At 38.8% G+C, this 14,559-nt stretch overlaps 1 protein-coding gene across 6 annotated transcripts in view; it reads left to right on the top strand.

The window, feature by feature from the left end:
- The window catches only part of DNAI3 (dynein axonemal intermediate chain 3), an 88,526-nt gene that overhangs the window by 1,434 nt on the left and 72,533 nt on the right, over positions 1-14,559 (top strand). For all 6 annotated transcript variants that reach the window (XM_077120419.1, XM_077120423.1, XM_077120422.1 and 3 more), the window contains exons 2-3: positions 10,514-10,612; positions 11,023-11,061. In XM_077120419.1, coding sequence (XP_076976534.1) covers positions 10,528-10,612; positions 11,023-11,061 — 124 coding nt within the window. In that variant the 5' untranslated portion in view covers positions 10,514-10,527. The remainder of the gene's footprint in view (positions 1-10,513; positions 10,613-11,022; positions 11,062-14,559) is intronic.

Genomic DNA, 14,559 nt, shown 5'->3' with positions numbered 1-14,559 from the left:
ACAAGTTTGAACTCTATCCTGTTTTGCAAAGTGCAGTCTGCAGACCACCGAGGCAAGACTACCTTGTAATGCTTTAAAACTGCAGAATTTGGAGCTCATCCCAAACCAGCAGTATCAGAGAGGGTACAGGAAATCTGCACTTCAAATGAGCTCCATCTCTCCACTGCTGGAGGAGAATGTGACTTTGGACAATAGAGACCCATGAAAGCCACTGTATCAGGAAGTGACTTTGTAAGATCTGCATTTTTAGAAAGAGAGCTCAGTAGGCCTTCACTATGGGTGCTTGTTCTGGTTAGAACAGAGGCAGAGAGGCCAACTAAATTTCCATGATCTAGGTTAGGGGAAGTGTGGATAGAATTCAGGTAGTCTGAAATTACATGTTTGTTTTTGCTAACTACTAATTGAAATTTATTCACTTGATAACAAACTACAATAGTATTTTGTAGTAGTAATAGAGTTAAGGTATAGCCCAGCCTAATCAGGATAGGGCTTAAGTGTATTACTAGAGTCCTTTATAAGTAGAATGAAATTCAGGCAGAGAGAAAGCCACAGAGGAAGCAGCCAGAAGCTCAACATTAATGGAACTCAGAAGAGAAGGGAGAGATCAGGAGATGTCACCATCTGCCTGGCCATGTGACAAGCTAAGGACCAAGAATCACCAGCAGCCAGCCCCAGAACACCACAGTCTTTGGGGAGAAATCATTGCCTTGATGATGTCTTGATTTGCACTTTTTTCCTAATCTTAAAACTGCAAGCCATTAAATTGTATGGTATTCACTTGAGTAGCCAAGGAAATTAAAACACATATCAATTATAGTTTGTATCACTTATCTTTTTAACTGTCGTAGTTATCCTCTTGAATAAATAGAGGCATCATTAAAGGATGTAGTCCAGAAAAATCTGGAGAGTTAATTTGGAACCACATCACCGATGGCTCTGAGTACATTGTTTCTTATAATCAGTGGAGTGCTAGCATACATTTTGAACTGTTTCTCAGAGGACTTATCCTCTGTTACTGGTCTCGTTTGCTAGCTGCTGGAATGCAATATACCAGAATCAGAATGGCTCTTTAAAAGGGGAATTTACTAAGTTGCTAGTTCACAGTTCCAAGGCTGAGAAAATGTCCCAGTGAAAACAAGCCTATAGAAATGTCCAATCAAAGGCATCCAGGGAAAGATACCTTGGTTCAAGAAGGCCAGTGAAGTTCACAGTTTCTCAAGTGAGAAGGCACATGGCGAACACAGTCAGAGTTTCTCAGCTGGAAGGGCACATAGCGAACACGGCGTCATCTGCTTGCTTTCTCTCCTGGCTTCTGGTTTCATGAAGCTCCCCAGGAGGTGCTTTCCTTCTTCATCTCCAAAGGTTGCTGGCTCGTGGACTCTCTGCTTTGTGGTGCAGCATTCTCTGCTCTCTCGGAATCTCCCATTCTCCAAAATGTTTCCTCTTTTATAGGACTCCAATAAACCAATCAAAACCCACCTAAATGGGTGGAGACATGTCATCACCTAATCCAGCTTAACAACCACTCTTGACTAAATCACATCATCCAGGGAGATGATCTGATTACAGTTTCAAACATACAGTATTGAATAGGGATTATTCCACCTTTATGAAATGGGATTTTGATTAAAACATGGCTTTTCTAGGGGGCATACATCCTTTTAAACCAGCACAGTCAACTTCCAATGTCTTTTGTTATTAGCATGAAAGGTGGAAAATGTGTCCTTTGTACATCAGAAGGTAAAAGGTGCGTGGATTCATTTACAAATTTCTTTCACAAATTCTATTGAAATTGAACCAACCATAGTGCTTTGAAAGCTAGTAACACAAGCCACTGGTTAGGTATAACTTTTATTTTAGAGTTAGATGAAATATCTCCTCTACTATTCTTAATAGTCATGATTTGATTTCAGTTGGGTAAAGGAAAAATGTAGTGAGCATTTCAGTGTAATCTCAGTCAAGTGATATCTGGGTATTTTACAATTTGCATGATCTTTTACTAGTCAATTCAATGGGAAAAATAAGATTTAGAAAATATAATACAGTGCATTCGCTGATTGAAATATATAATTAACTTTATGAAAAAATTTGCAGTAAGCCCTGCTATCATTAAAAATTTTTCCTATTCATTATGTTTTTCTCTTGACAAAAATATATATAATATCGGGTGGGCCATGGTGGCTCAGCAGGCAAAGTTTTTGCCTGCCATGCTGGAGACCCAGGTTCGATTCCCAGTCCCTGCCCATGTTAAAAAAAATATATATATATATATATCACAAAGATTTCCCATTTTAACCATTTTTAAGTGTACAGTTGAGTTGCTATTAATTATATTCACAAAAGTTGTACCACCGTCCATTACCAAAACTTTTTTATCATCCCAAACAGAAATTCTGTTATACATTGAGAAATACCCATTCCCTTCCCTTCAGCTCCTGTTAAACTCTAATCTATTTTTTGTCTCTATAAATTTGCTAAGCCCTCTTATAATTAAAAGCAATATATTTTATTTTGGATTTGTTTTTAAAAATAAGTTCTACATAAAAAACAAACCTTGAATAAATGTGCATTATTTAATTTAGAGATTTCCAATTTAGAGTGATTTATTTTCCAGACATAAAATCAGTAGGTTTTTATTATTTTCAATTACTAAAATAAAGTATAAAATTTTGTCTGAAGAACAAATGTAGATACCCCTAAAGTAATAATTTTCTTTTCAGTTTAGACTATATTCACCAGGCTGTCCTCAGCTAATATATTTTTCCGTCTACGGTCCCTAGAAACTTAAATACTATGCCTTTTAATTAAGAAGATTTGCAACCACTTAGAACCTATAGAACAACCTGATTTTTTCTTTTTTCTTGGTCACTAGTCCATATTTTAGATGCAGGTGCTAATATTTGTGAAAGTAGTAAAGTATAGCTGTTCAGGTAAAACAGCATGAATTTAATGCATGTTCCAGTTTTGTCACCAAATGTACTGATGATAAATTGACTGCTTTCCCCTGGAAATTAGAAACGGAACCAAATTACCTACAGATTGTTTAAGAGCAGCATTTGAAAAGAACGGAACACATGTTTAACTGTTTCTTAGGATAATTGTATTTAATTAATGCCTATTTTAAAATTTAATCCTAATACAGCACCCCTTTGTTCCTGGAACCTTTTAAAATTTTGCCATACGTGGCAAAAGAAAATTAAGATTACAGATGGAATTAAGGTTGCTAATCAACTAACCTTGAAAGAGAGATTATCTTGAATTATCCAGGCGGACCCAATGAATTAAAAGGTTTTTAAAAGTGGAAGAGGGAGACAGAAGAGAAGGTCAAAGTATGTAATGTTGGAAGGACTCAACCTGCCTTTTTTGGCTTTGACATTGAAAGAAGAGGGCCATAAACCAGGGAATGTGGATGGCTTCTAAAAGCAGGAAAGGACAAGGAAACAGATTCTGCCATAGGGCCTCCAGAAAGGAAAATACTTAGCCCTTCGAACACCTTGATTTTAGCCAGTGAGACCCTGAACTAGAGACCTCTGAACTGTAGAACTGTAAGATAATAAATTTGTGTTGTTTTACACCACTGAGTTTGTGATATTTGTCACAGCAGCAATATGAAACTAATACAGCATGCACAGATAGTTCTACAGACCCTTAATCAAAAGCCTTTTGCTCAGACCAGCTATTCACAGGCTAAGAATTGCAGAAGGGAGGGGAACCAAGGAGTCATTAATTCAATAAATATTTGAGGGGAGGGTATGTACACTGTGGCAGTTTCTGGGGTTTCTTTTTCTCTGAAAAAGCAAACAATCATCCTCTCAAAGTTTACAGTCCAGTTTCAGTCTAATTTCATATGCCCCAAACTGACTTCTGATCTTCCCTTTCCAATCTGTTCTTTCAGTGGGATCCCATCTGTGCTGGTTTGAAGCTATTATGTACCCCCAGGAAAGCCATGTCCTTTAATCCTCATTCAATATTGTTGGGTAGAAGCTTTTTGATTGTTTCCATGGAGATGTGACCTACACAATTGTAGGTAGTAACCATTGATTAGATGGTTTCCACGAAGATGTGTCTCCACCCATTCAAGGTGGAGTTGCTAACTGGAGCCCTTTAATAGGTAACCATTTTGGAAAAAGCTTTAGAGCCACCAGAACCAAAAGAGCAACCAGAACCAACAGAGTCCACACAGCCAGAGACCTTTGGAGATGAATGCCCCCAGAAGTACTTCATGAAACAAGAAGCAGGGAGTGAAAGCTGGCAGACATCCCCATGTGCCCTCCCAGCTGAGAGAGAAACCCTGAACTTCATTGACCTTTCTTGAGTGAGGGTAACCTCTTGTTGGTGCCTTGATTTAGACATTTTCATAGTCTTAAAACTGTAAACTTGCAAATTATTATACTCCCCTTTTTAAAAGTCATTCTGTTTCTGATATATCGCATTCCAGCAGCTAGCTAACTAGAACACCATCTCAATAAATAGCAACTCCATCCTCTCAGTTCCTTAGGCAAAATCATTGGCATCATCCTTAATTTCTTTTGATCAGATCCCATATTCAATTCATCAGCAAATCCTATTAGCTCTACTTTTAAAATAGACCCAAAATCCAATCACTGGTCTCCATCCCACTCTCACTTCTTGATCTAAACTGCCATCATCTCTCCTATGGATTGTTGTCTGTCTCTTCACTGGACTTCCTGCTTTAGTCCTTTCCCTTCTGCAATTGAAAAGCTGGGTTAAATTTTTCAGTTGTTCATTGCTGAAAATTTTTAAAGTAGGAATTACTAAATTTAGGTTGTCAGAATCATAGATCACTGATTAAATCATAAAATCATGCCTTCCTAGGTAAGGTCAATGATTTTAAATAGCATCACTTTTAATAAAACATAGTAAACAGTTATGATTCAAATGTGAAGGATAGCCTAGTATGGTTAAGATGGTCTAGTACAGGCTCAAACCCTGACTCTACCTTTGGCAAGTTACTTGACCTTAATGCCTTCATTTTCTTCTCATAAAATGGGGATGAAGATAATAATAATACTAGTAATAGTAATAAATGGGAAAACACAGACCTAAAAGCAATGTGAAGATTGCACTTAAAATACACATAAAAATTTAACTACACACCAGCACACAGCACTCAACAAAGGCTGGCTATCATTACTATTTGAAAAACTGCATGTGAAAAATCTGAAAGAAAAAATGTGTATACACAAATACCCAGACACACACACACTTAGCTCAAGATTTTGTTATCAAGGGACTAGTTTTAAAATAAAGTGAGGGGCAGGCCATGGTGGCTCAGCAGGCAAGAACGCTTGCCTGGAATGCCAGAGGACCTGGGTTTGATTCCCGGTGCCTGCCCATGTATATAAAATATATATATATATATTTTAAATAAAGTGAGATGACTTCTGGGCCAAGATGGCAGCTAAACAATGTGTGCATTTTAGTTCGTCCTCCATAACAACTACTAAATAACCAGAAACAGTACAGAATAACTCCTGGGGCCACGTCAGTGACCGGACACACAGCGAGCACCCCCAGAACCATGAGTTCCCCATGCCTTGGCGGCTGGCACCCCTCCCCAACAGGCTGCAGGAAAGAGACTTTAACAGCAGCAGGGGCTGAGTCCAACCAAACACCAATTTTGAAATTAATTAACAAATTCTGACTACTAAAAATAGGCCCCCAACTCAGGTGAACCTGGTCAAAACCGAGGTCGCTCATTTTTGCCCTGGCACCAAGGAGGCAGGGCTGATGGAAAAAGAAAAAAAAAAAAACAGAGGCTTTTGTGGCTGTTTCTAAAAAGGTTTGACTGCCTTTGGATACAGCGGCAGGGCTTCCCAGGCTGCAACTGTCCCCAGCATAGGCAGAAACAAGCTCGTTTGAGGGCTTGTCTGGAGCCTGTGCCTTCCCCAGGGGAGGAGTGAAGCCCAACTCAGGTGGAATCCCTCCCTCAAGGAATTCAGACGCCAGGGCTTGGTAATTTGAAGCCATTAAAACCAGCCTACAACCTCTCCTCTGTCTCCACCATGCCCCCAGCAGGGAGAGTCTGCCAAAGTTCAAGATGCCACATCATCTTATGCTGGTGGGACCTGGAGGCAGACAGGCACCACATGCTGGGCAACATAAGAAAAACAGAGTCCAGAGACTTCACAGGAAAGTCTTTCAACGTGCTGGGTCTCACCCTCAGGGAAAACCGATGCAGGTGACTTCTTCCTCCTGATAGGAGGCCAGTGTGGTCTGGGAAAATCTGGCTGGGGGCTATAATACCTAAGTAGACCCTCCTAAGTGTAGGGGGGGCAGAAAGGCACCATGCAAGCAGGGCAAGAAACAAGAAAACAAGAACTGAAAAATTCTCCTCTGTTAAACAAAACGTAAGCTAGAGGTCCAAACAAAACTGAACTGAATGTCAAAGAACAGATAGACAACAAATTCATCCAGCAAGAAAACCCTAGGTAAAAGAAGTGCAAGCAATCTCCAGAATAAACTAATTAAGGTAATTAAATGCCTAGACGCCAGCAAAAAATAACACATCACATTAAGAAAATTGAAGATATGGCCCAGTCAAAGTAACAAACCAACAATTCAAACGAGATACAGGAGCTGAAACAATTAATTCAGAATATACCAACAGACATGGAAAACCTCATCAAAAACCAAATCAATGAATTGAGGGAGGATATAAAGAAGGCAAGGAATGAACAAAAAGAAGAAATCAAAAGTCTGAAAAAACAAATCACAGAACTTATGGGAATGAAAGGCACAGTAGAAGAGATTGGAAACCTACAATGGTAGATTTTGAGAGACAGAACATAGGATTAGTGAACTGGAGGATGGAACATCTGAAATCTGACAAGAAAAAGAAAATATAAGGAAAAAATGGAAAAATATGAGCAGGGACTCAGAGAATTGAAAGACAATATGAAGCGTATGAATATATGTGTTGTGGGTGTCCCAGAAGGAGAAGAGAAGGGAAAAGGAGGAGAAAAATAATGGAGGAAATTATCACTGAAAATTTCTCAACTCTTATGAAAGACTTAAAATTACAGATCCAAGAAGTGCAGCGTACCCCAAAGAGAATAGATCCAAATAGACATACTTCAAGACATTTACTAATCAGAATGTCAGAGGTCAAAGAGAAAGAGAGAATCTTGAAAGCAGCAAGAGAAAAGCAATCCATCACATACAAGGGAAGCCCAATAAGGCTATGTGTAGATCTCTCAGCAGAAACCATGGAGGCGAGAAGACAGTGGGATGATATATTTAAATTACTAAAAGAGAAAAACTGCCAACCAAGAATTCTATATTCAGCAACATTGTCCTTCAAAAATGAGGGAGAAATTAAAACAATGTCAGACAAAAAAATCACTGAGAGAATTTGTGACCAAGAGACCAGCTCTGCAAGAAATACTAAAGGGAGCACTAGAGACAGATACAAAAAGACAGAAGAGAGAGATGTGGAGAAGAGTGTAGAAAGGAAGATTATGAGTAAAGGTAAAAAGAAGGAAAATTAGATATGACATATAAAATCCAGAAGGCAAAATAGTAGAAGAAAGTACTACCCATGCAATAATAACACCAAATGTTAATGAATTAAACCCCCCAATCAAAAGACATAGCCTGGCAGAATGGATTAAAAAACAGGACCCAATTATATGTTGTCTCTACTCAAAGGATATGAGGGCAAGGACACAAATGGACATTTGCACACCAATGTTTATAACAACATTATTTATAATTATGAAGAGATGGAAACAGCCATAATGTCCATCAACAGACAAGTGGCTAAACAAACTTTGGCATTTACATAAGATGAAATATTATGCAGCTGTAAGACAGAATAAAGTTATGAAGTATGTAACAACATGGATGGAACTTAAGGACATTATGCTGAGTGTGATTTGCCAAAAACAAAAGGACAAATACTGTATGGTCTCACTGATATGAACTGACATTAGTGAATAAACTTGGAATATTTCATTGGTAACAGAGACCATCAGGAGATTGAAATAGGGTAAGATATTGGGTAATGGGAGCTGAAGGGATACAGATTGTGCAACAGGACTGAATGTAAAAACTCAGAAATGGACAGCACAATACTACCTAACTGTAACACAATTATGTTAAAACATTGAATGAAGCTGAGTGTAAGAATGATAGAGGGGGGAGGGCTGGGGCATAAATGTAATCACAAAGAAAGATGATAAAAATTGAGATGGTATAATCTAGGAATGCCTAGAGTGTATAATGATAGTGACTAAATGTACAAATTTTAAAAATGTTTTTGCATGAGGAAGAACAAAGGAATGTCATTACTGCAGGGTGCTGAAAATAGATGGTAATTAATATTTTTAATATTCAACCTATGTGTGAGACTAGAGCAAAAAATGTCTATTTGGTACAAAATTTATATCTTGACTAGTGCATCCTAATATAACTTATGTAGATAGTTGGTTGAACAACATAATTACATGGAACCTTGGGTAGGACATGAAATTTTGTTGTTTTGTCCAGAGTGATGCCCTGATGAATCCCAGAGTGATTTGATCAGTGAGTGGAAAAGTATTTGTAAAGTCCCCTTTGGGAAATGGTGAGAACGGGGGAAAATTCAACCTCCCCAAGTTGAATTCTTGATATTCTCATAAGCAGTGTGGACAACCAAAGCTATAGGCTGAACCCTGAGTCTTGGGGTTTGTTCATATGAAACTTAACCGCACAAAGGATAGGTCAAGTCTACTTAAAATTAGGCCTAAGAATTACCCCCAAGAGAACCTCTTTTGTTGCTCAGATGTGGCCTCTCTCTCTAGCCAACACAGCAAGCAAACTCACCACTCTCCCCCTGTCTACGAGGGACATGACTTCCAGGGGTGTGGACCTTCCTGGCAGCATGGGACAGAAATCCCAGAATGAGCTGAGACTCAGCATCAAGGGATTGAGAAAAACGCTAGAAATGAGCTGAGACCCAGCATCAAGGGACTGAGAAAACCTTCTTGACCAAAAGGGGGAAGAGTGAAATGAGACAAAGTGTCAATGGCTGAGAGATTCCAAACAGAGTCGAGAGGTTATCCTGGAGGTTATTCTTATGCATTGAGTAGATATCACCTTGTTCTTCAAGATGTAATGGAGAGGCTGGAGGGAACTGCCTGAAAATGTAGAGCTGTGTTCCAGGAGCCATGTTTCTTGATGATGATTGTATAATGATATAGCTTTCACAATGTGACTATGTGATTGTGAAGACCTTGTGTCTGATGCTCCTTTTATCTACCTTGTCAACAAACGAGTAGAACATATGGAATAAAATTAAATAATTGGGGAAACAAATGTTAAAATAAATTTAGTTTGAAATGCTAGTGATCAATGAAAGGGAGGGGGAAGGGGTATGGTATGTAAAATTTTTTTTTCTGTTTTCGTTTTATTTTTCTGTTGTCTTTTTATTTCTTTTTCTGAATTGATGCAAATGTTCTAGAAATGATCATGATGATGAATATGCAACTATGTGATGATAATGTGAATTACTGATTATGTATGTAGAACGGAATGAGCATATACTAAGAATGTGTTTCTTTCCTGTAATTGTTTTTTTAATTAATAAAAAATTTAAAAAATAAAGTGAGATATTGTGACTGTGGGCTATAAAATAATTTTGAATTTGTGTTCTGTTTATTAAAATGAGGCAGAACAGTCTGGGATGACTGAATTGATAATAATGATGATTCTGAAATATTATCTCATTAAATCTTCACAACCACCCTATGACATCGGTTTTATTATTATTCCCATTAAGCCGATGAAGAAACTTAGAAACGGTGAGTAAGTTGCCCAAAATCATGCGGTTAGTAAAAGGTAGAGTCAATGTTTAAACCCTGTTGGTCACTCCTGAAATCACACTCCTTAACCATTTAACAAGCCAGGAGCCCATGGACAAAGGTGAAAATTGAGGCGGTCTGGTGACCCTTGACCTGTATCTGTCCTGTCTAAATTTAAGAGCAATTCTACAGAAAACTTTAGAAAGATATTCTATGACAGGGCAAATAAGGGCCATAGGGGTGACATGCACATTCTAGGACTCAAGTCCTATTTATAATTATGTTAATTTAAATATTGTGTACATATATGCATGTTTTGTGCCTGTCTGTCCACGGGGACTTTAAGCTCATCTTTGTAGCTCGGGCACCCAAGGGAATGGACACTGCTGTGAGAACAGGTTGGGGCCTGGGCAGGGGTGGGGAGGGACCAGTGTTTTCCATCAGGCCCCATGGCAGGGCTTCAAGCTGAAACCTTGAGTTTTGGCAGGTCACCACCCGGTGCTTCAGCTGACTGATTCTCCTGGAACAGCAAGATTTTATCAGGAAGATTTTTGTTTCACTAAGCCTTTACTCACCTGTTCCATGAAGGTACATGTGGATATGGCTGAATGTAAACCATAGACAATATATTCTTAAGTTTACAAAATGATGATGTTTAATATTTGAAATTTGAAGCCAAAATTCACTAATGATGTCACCTCTTTCTGCAGCCCAAGTCTGAAACATGGCTCCAAAAACTCAAAAACGAAAGAGCCCAACAGGTGGCCGCAAGAAGCAAAAGCATGGCAAAAAACCCCAGACATTACCTGGTATGAATGGTTTTTCATTTAATGAAATTTTTAATGGATTTAATATTTGCAAAGATATTAACAGCCAACATGATTGAAATTTTATGTATCAAGTAAAATGAAGTGTTTTTACTGTCGTAAAGTAAACCCCTGCTGAATTAAATATATGGAATTAATTCTTACTTTTGATTCAGTTTCATAACAATATCAACTAAGTGCCATATAATGAATGCCATAACAAATATATTAGTAAGAGAGAATTCTGTGAGAAAAACAACTCTCACTGTTTCTCCATTTAATTATTAATAAAATACTTTAAGCCCTCATTGAATATCCACATTTATTTTGAGGTTTGGTAAAGGATTGCAATAAACTGAAAGATATATTTGATTCTAAAATGTAAATTTGACATCTTTTTTTTAACATTCTAGATCATGAGGAAGAGATGCCTGTATCTATGGAGAGTCTGGGTAAGTGGGAAGACAATTTAGAAATTATGTCCCAGTATGATAATATTTTAATATGAAATAATGAAGAAAGTATACTACAAAATGAAGAAAGTATACTACAGAAATGTACATGGGCTGAAATTATACTGTTTCATTTAGAATATAAAGTGAATATTTTTTTAAAAAAGAATAAAAAGAGTAGAAAACAGTTTCAAACTGAGAAATAGACTTGAACCTAGAAGCCCTTTAAAAACCCAATATTATATGATTGTTGAAAGACCATTTGTATCTATAAATTCTGCTAAGTCTGCAAGTTACTACTTTCATATTCTAGTAGAAGTGTTTGTCAAGCAATTTATTAGTACTTTGTGGTGAGGTTTGTATTACATTTTCTGCGGAGGTGCTATACCAATGCTGAGTGTCAGTATTAGTGGGGTGCAACGGGCATGGAAGTTTTCTTTTTAGAGCAACAAGAAGGTTCTCTAATTGACTGTGGTGATGCATGCACATCTCTGAGATTATACCTCTGAGATTGTGATTATATCTCTGAGATTGGTTTTATACTTCGGTGTGTGAATAAAACTGTTTTAAAAAAATCTTTTTTTCTGTGGACTCCTTGTTCCTTCCTTATTTTCACTTCTGGTATCCCTTGTCTTTCTGAGCTACTAGAGCTTCTCACTGGAGGTTCATTTCAGGGAAAATAGTAATGTAGCAAATGCAATTAGAATAAAAATAGAATCAAATAGAAGTCCAGACCTCATGGGGATGAGGAAAGGGCTTTATCGATGACTTTACGTTTGTTGTCACATGGTGACAGGGTGATGAAACTGGAACCATCATCTAAAATGCATGTTCCCAGTTTTTCCGGCTTTCCATTAATAAAATGGTCAACTCTTAAATACTCTAAGTATCCAGCTTCCAAGAAGGTGTTCTTCCCCTCTGTGCCAAAATGTCCACTCATTCTACTCTGGAAGGTTGTCTTGCTAAAATTGAGGTCCATGCCACTACTGTCTTCAAGAAAAGTGATGATACTGACTTTTTATGAATGGTTGAGGGGCTTTCCATCATAGCCCTTATTCCACTATTTCAATGAAAGAGGCAGAATTTAAAGCAAATAAATTAGACAACCTAAGTCGTGTTGCTACTACTTTTAGAAGCTAAATTCTAATTTCAAAGGATTTTTTAAAAAACTTTTCTCTTGGAGTTAGTTTAAGGGATTTACTTTTAGAAGCAGAGAAGAGACAGTCAGTGGGTATGGAGTCAAGGAAGATTTAAAGTGCCTTGTAGACCACAGCAAAGATTTCATGAGAGTGAGGTGGGGAGTTATTGGTGGTATTCAAGCAAAGTGAGTTATGATTTGTCATATGTTCTCAAAGGATCATTCCAGCTACTCTTTTGAGAACTTCAGGGTCAAAGGCAGATGCAAGGAGACAAGTTATGAAGTTGTTGCAGTAATCCAGTGGAGAGGAATGGAGACTTGGGTAGCAGGGTGTGGAGACAGTGAGAAGGTGGGAGGATGTCAGGTAACAGTGCATGGCACTGCCATCAGCATACCTGGAGCGGGGTTCAGTGCCCACTAAGTATCTATTGAATTAATGCATGTACCACCCAGAAATGTGGGAGTTGTATTCAGCTCCTCTGTAACAAATTACCACAAATTTGGTGGCTTAAAACGACAGAACTGTGTCAACTGTTCTGAAGGCCAGAAGTCCAAAATCAGTTGCAATGAGCAGATGTCAAGGTGTCAACTGGACCACATTCCCTCTGGAGTATCTAGGGGAGAATCCCTTTCTCACCTCTTCCAGCCTCTGGTAGTTATCAGCAATCCTTAGCTTGTGACTATATCCCTCCCCAATCTCTGCCTATGGTCACATTGCCTCCTTCTCTTCTGGGCATGTCAAATTTCCTTCTACCTCTCTCTTATAAGGACACTTACGATTGACTTTAGGATCCATCTGGATAATCCAGTTTAATCTCTCCATGTCACAATCCTTAACTTAATCACATGTGCAGAGACCCTTTCACCTTATAGGTAACATTTACAGGTTTCAGGAATGAGGACCTGAAATCTTTGGGTGATCAAATAATGATCTACTATAGAATTCATCCTAGATTCCTTTCTCAACCTCGACAGATTCCCATGCCCATCTGAACCACCCAACTCCTCTAAAATATGTCTCAAATCCATTCACTTCTCAATATCTCTGCACCTGCAACCTTAGTCCAAGTGTCCCTCAACTTAGCCTCTTAACTGGTTTCACTGCTTCTACTCTTGGCCTCCTTCAATCCATTCCCCACACAGGAGCTTGACCATATCTCTTTCTTGCTTAAACCCTCTCATGGCTTTTTATTTTTTGCAACTGGGAACTCCTTACAGTGGTCCATGGGTCCCTCCATGCCCCAGGTCTGCCTTCCTTTCAGACCTTGTCCCTCCCCCAACACCTATAGCCCACCAGCCATGCTTGGCACAAAACATACCAAATTTATTCCTGCCTCAGGGCCTTTGTTCTTACTTCTCCTGCTGCCTGGATAGATCTTCCCCTAGATCTTTATACACCTACTTTCTCATCACGCACATCAGGACCTTTATCTCTGCTCCCAGAGAGGCATTCCTTGATGTCTCCTACACCTCCGGTTATTCTCTATCCTTCTGTTTTATTGCCTTCATATCACTTGCCATAATTCTGAGGTTAAAGTATGTATCATTTACAGTCTATTTACATGCATATATATGCTTTTGCTCACTTTTTCTTTCTCTCTCTCCCACACACATGTACCCCTACACACAGACGTTCCTGAGGGAAGAAACTGTCTCCTTCACCATTGTGCCCCAATGCCTAGAACAACTCTTGACACATACTAAGCACTCAAATATTGATTGATTGGTTGAATGAATGAATGAATGATTATCCATTGAAAAAGTTTCGTTTTTTTTCAATGCACAGGACAATATCCAGGTAACCTGTGATTTATATTGCAGGGCCCTCTTTCCTGGGCACACACTAGGATTCTGAGGAGTGAGTTATATAGAGTTCAAGTTTGTCTTTGGCCCCATTCTATCAGGCTCCTCAGTAAATAATTGTATGAAGGAACAGCATCCTCTCCTGTGCTCTGGTTTATTCACACATAGTATAGTTTGGAGGTTAGACTAAATGAGTTAATAATACACATAAAGTGCTTCGAATAGTGCCTGGCACCCTGTAGCTGGTCCACAGAAGTGACTCTAATTGATATTACTGTTTCCTGCTCGTGTTGTTGGGCCTGAGGCCCACCCCAGTCAGTGAGGCCCACCCTACCCAGTGGGCCTTGCCCTTGTAGCAGCCACTTCTGATCTCATTCAGGAGGGCCTGGAGGTCTTCCCCTCTGTTTTCATACCTTTCCCGCTCTGCTCAACACTCAATCGAGCCCCTCTCGCTGCTGAGCGCCGCAGCCTCATTGCTCTGGGCCTGAGATGCTGTCCTCGGTGTAGACCTTAAAGCCGCCCAATAAAGAAATTCTTAGTCAAGTTAGCCAGAGACC

Source organism: Tamandua tetradactyla, chromosome 11 (genome assembly GCF_023851605.1).
Source record: "Tamandua tetradactyla isolate mTamTet1 chromosome 11, mTamTet1.pri, whole genome shotgun sequence".
Lineage (NCBI taxonomy): Eukaryota > Metazoa > Chordata > Mammalia > Pilosa > Myrmecophagidae > Tamandua > Tamandua tetradactyla.
The sequence above is the reverse complement of the archived record's forward strand: the minus strand, read 5'-3'. Positions and strand labels throughout refer to the sequence as shown.